General features: G+C 48.3%; 1 protein-coding gene across 1 annotated transcript in view; it reads right to left on the reverse strand.

The window, feature by feature from the left end:
- ankfn1a (ankyrin repeat and fibronectin type III domain containing 1a) overlaps window positions 1-3153 on the reverse strand; it is a gene marked incomplete at its 5' end in the record, with an annotated part of 48995 nt that overhangs the window by 6662 nt on the left and 39180 nt on the right. Inside the window, 4 exon segments of the mRNA XM_014023351.1 lie at window positions 141-312; window positions 481-647; window positions 1314-1529; window positions 1604-1720. Of these exon segments, the coding sequence (XP_013878805.1) occupies window positions 141-312; window positions 481-647; window positions 1314-1529; window positions 1604-1720 (672 nt within the window).

The following is a 3153-nucleotide window of genomic DNA, read 5'->3' on the forward strand; positions in this document are numbered from 1 at the left end:
CACACACACACACACACACACACACACACACACACACACACACACACACACACACACACACACAAAATACACATTAATACACATTAATACACCAAAACACATTTACCAGGTGTGTGCGTAACTGGTGCAGGTGTGCGTACCTGGTGCAGAGGGATGTTGATGTGCTGCAACAGAGACTTGATGGCCGTTCGCAGCTCGTAGTACAGTAATGGGGCATGGCTTTCTGCACGAATCTCCGCCCCTTCACTGTCCTCCTCACTGTGGTCTTTGTCCCCTACAGCTGCCAGTGTTTGGATCCAATCCCACTCCTCTCTGATGGAACACAAACACGTCCATCACTTTTTGATCAAATGTGAACAAAACCTCCCGCCTCCTCTCCAGACTCTCCTCCACCTGCTCCCTACCCTCACTGCAGATCACAGTCCTTTCTGGTCTTATCTGGTAACTTAAGTTAGAGTCTTGTTTTGTGTGTATGAGAACCTGGACACGTTGGCGTTGTCCCGGATGCGGGTGTGGCAGAGCATGTTGGGGGTCCGCTGGGAGACCAGGACTTTGATCTGGTCCACAGAGCTGCTGAGCTTCAGGTAGCCCAGGTAGAGTCCAGAAACCAGACGGTGGTTGCTGCGGCGCTGGTACGCCAGGATGTCCTTCAGAACCAGGACAGCGAAACAAGAACAGTTTGATTTAAAACCTAAAATAGATTTAATATCAGCCTGAGGTCCTAAAAACCTTAAGACCATCAGGTCCTCTTTATGGGTCAGACTTTACAGAACCAACACCCCTTACCTACACAGTGAGTACTAAACCCCACCCCCTGACAAGCACTGTTCATTCTTAGCCCCACCCCCTGACAAGCACTGTTCATTCTTAGCCCCACCCCATGACAAGCACAGTGAGTACTAAGCTCCACCTCCTGACAAGCACTGTTCATTCTAAGCTCCGCCCCCTGATAAAAACTGTTAATTCTAAGCTCCACCCCTGACAAGAACAATAAGTACTAAGCTCCACCCCCTGAGAAGCACAGTGAGTACTAAGCTCCATCCCCTGACAAGCACTGTCAATTCTTAGCCCCACCCCCTGACAAGCACAGTGAGCACTAAGCTCCACCCCCTGAAAAGCACAGTGAGTACTAAGCTCCACCCCCTGACCAGCCCTGTTAATTCTTAGCCCCACCCCCTGACAAGCACAGTGAGTACTAAGCTCCACCCCCTGACAAGCACTGTTAATTCTTTGCTCCACCCCCTGACAAGCACTGTTAATTCTATGCTCCACCTCCTGACATGCACAGTGAGTATTAAGCTCCGCCTCCTAACCTGCATGGTGATGATGAGGATGTCGAGTGCGTACGGCTCCTCGGGCGTGGACAGGGACTTCCTCTGGCTCTGCAGTTTGGTCACCTGGATCCACTTCCCGCTGAACAGCGAATGCTGGCTCTCCGTGTCTCGGATTGTCACCAGCAGGACGTTTCCGTGGCGGTCTTTGATGGGCTCATAGTGGACCCGACCCAGGTTATGCGTTCCCAGGAGGTTCTGTGGGCGGAGTCAAAGCCTAATAAAATGAAGAGTTTTCGTCAGGTTCCTGACTCGGGTTGGGCGGGGCTCACCTGCAGTTGCCCGGTGGCGGTCAGCATCTTGTGTCGAGCCTGCAGCGTGGACGAGGACGACATGGAGACGGACATGCTCTGCCTGAGCCACCGGACGTCCTCCCACATACAGGACAGCTGCAGAGACACACGGAGACGTTAGCCATGCTGCGTTCAGGTGAAGTACTGCACTTCCTGATAAGACAGGAAGTGGAAACAAAACAGGAAGTGGAAACAGATTAAAACCTGAAGAAGAACAAAACAATAAGCTGACATGAAATCATTTTGAAGTTCAGTAATGATTTGAATTCAAACAGCTCCGTGAGCAGATATAAAAACATTTTGATAAACACTCAAACTGCTGAGTCAGGCTCCTTTTGATGCTGGTAATTTTCCACTCCTCATGCAGAGCTGTAAAGTTCAATGACAGTTTCTTTCCACTCAACACGAGCATCAAAGCTGCAGTTGTTTGTAGCTTCAATTCATCTAAATGCTCCAAACGACAATAGATAAAAAATATCTCTTGATTTCCTAATAACACATGTTCAAATGAGCTGATATTTGGTGTGAAGTGAGACTGAACGGGAAAATAAATCTCCTTTCAGGAGTTTTCTGATGACGTTTTTAGCTGAGAATGTTGGATAAATGTGAGGTTAAAAAGTCCTGAAGGTTTAAACCAGCAGAAACATGACTCATCATATTTGGTTTCTAAATGTCATGGTTGTAAATCTGCACGAGGGCGGCAAAATCCTGACAGCAAACATGATGTGACAAACAGATTTAAAAAAAAAAACTGAGAATCAGATTTAAACCCTGAGAAAACCGCCAGTGTTTTCAATGTGGGTTCATTACTTCAGCTAACTCAGGCTAATGTCAGCCTAGCACTTCAGCTAACGCGTTCTAATGTCAGCTTAGCACTTCAGCTAATGCGTTCTAATGTCAGCTTATCACTTCAGCTAACTCAAGCTACTGTCAGCTTAGCACTTCAGCTAACTCAAGCTAATGTCAGTTTAGCACTTCAGCTAATTCAAGTTAAAGTGTATCTTACCCTCCCGTGAAAAGATAACTCCGCCCCAAGGCGAAATTTGAAAAATGCATCAAAGTGGGTAGGGGAGGGGGTGTGGGTAGGGGAGGGGGGTTAGAGAGCGGAGGTGTAGCCAGGACGAGAGAACGTGACAGCTAGCATTAGCATAATTAATGCTACATGGAGAGTGACCACAGCAACGCAGATAGTTACATCTCTAAACGGTCTGAGGTGGAGGATTTTTCACCCCCCTCCTCACCAGAGGCAGAGAGAGACTTGATCAAGTCAGCTCAGTCTGGGACTGACTCATGTTGGCTCCCTCGATCAGGAAGGACATGAAGCTCCAGCAGCCTCGGCTGAGCAGTCTGCTTCACACCACACCAGCCTCGGACAGAGGAGGTGGAGCGCTCTGACAGCCTGACATAAAAAAATAAAAGCATACAGCTGCAGCTGCTCACATGATCACTAGTTTAAATCAGGAATAAAAGTGTTGGATCTTGTTTGACTGAAGTTCGGTCCGTTAGGGCTGCAGCTGCCCCGCTGTGTT

The sequence above is a fragment of the Austrofundulus limnaeus genome, unplaced genomic scaffold (genome assembly GCF_001266775.1).
Source record: "Austrofundulus limnaeus strain Quisiro unplaced genomic scaffold, Austrofundulus_limnaeus-1.0 Scaffold364, whole genome shotgun sequence".
NCBI classification, from domain to species: Eukaryota; Metazoa; Chordata; class Actinopteri; order Cyprinodontiformes; family Rivulidae; genus Austrofundulus; species Austrofundulus limnaeus.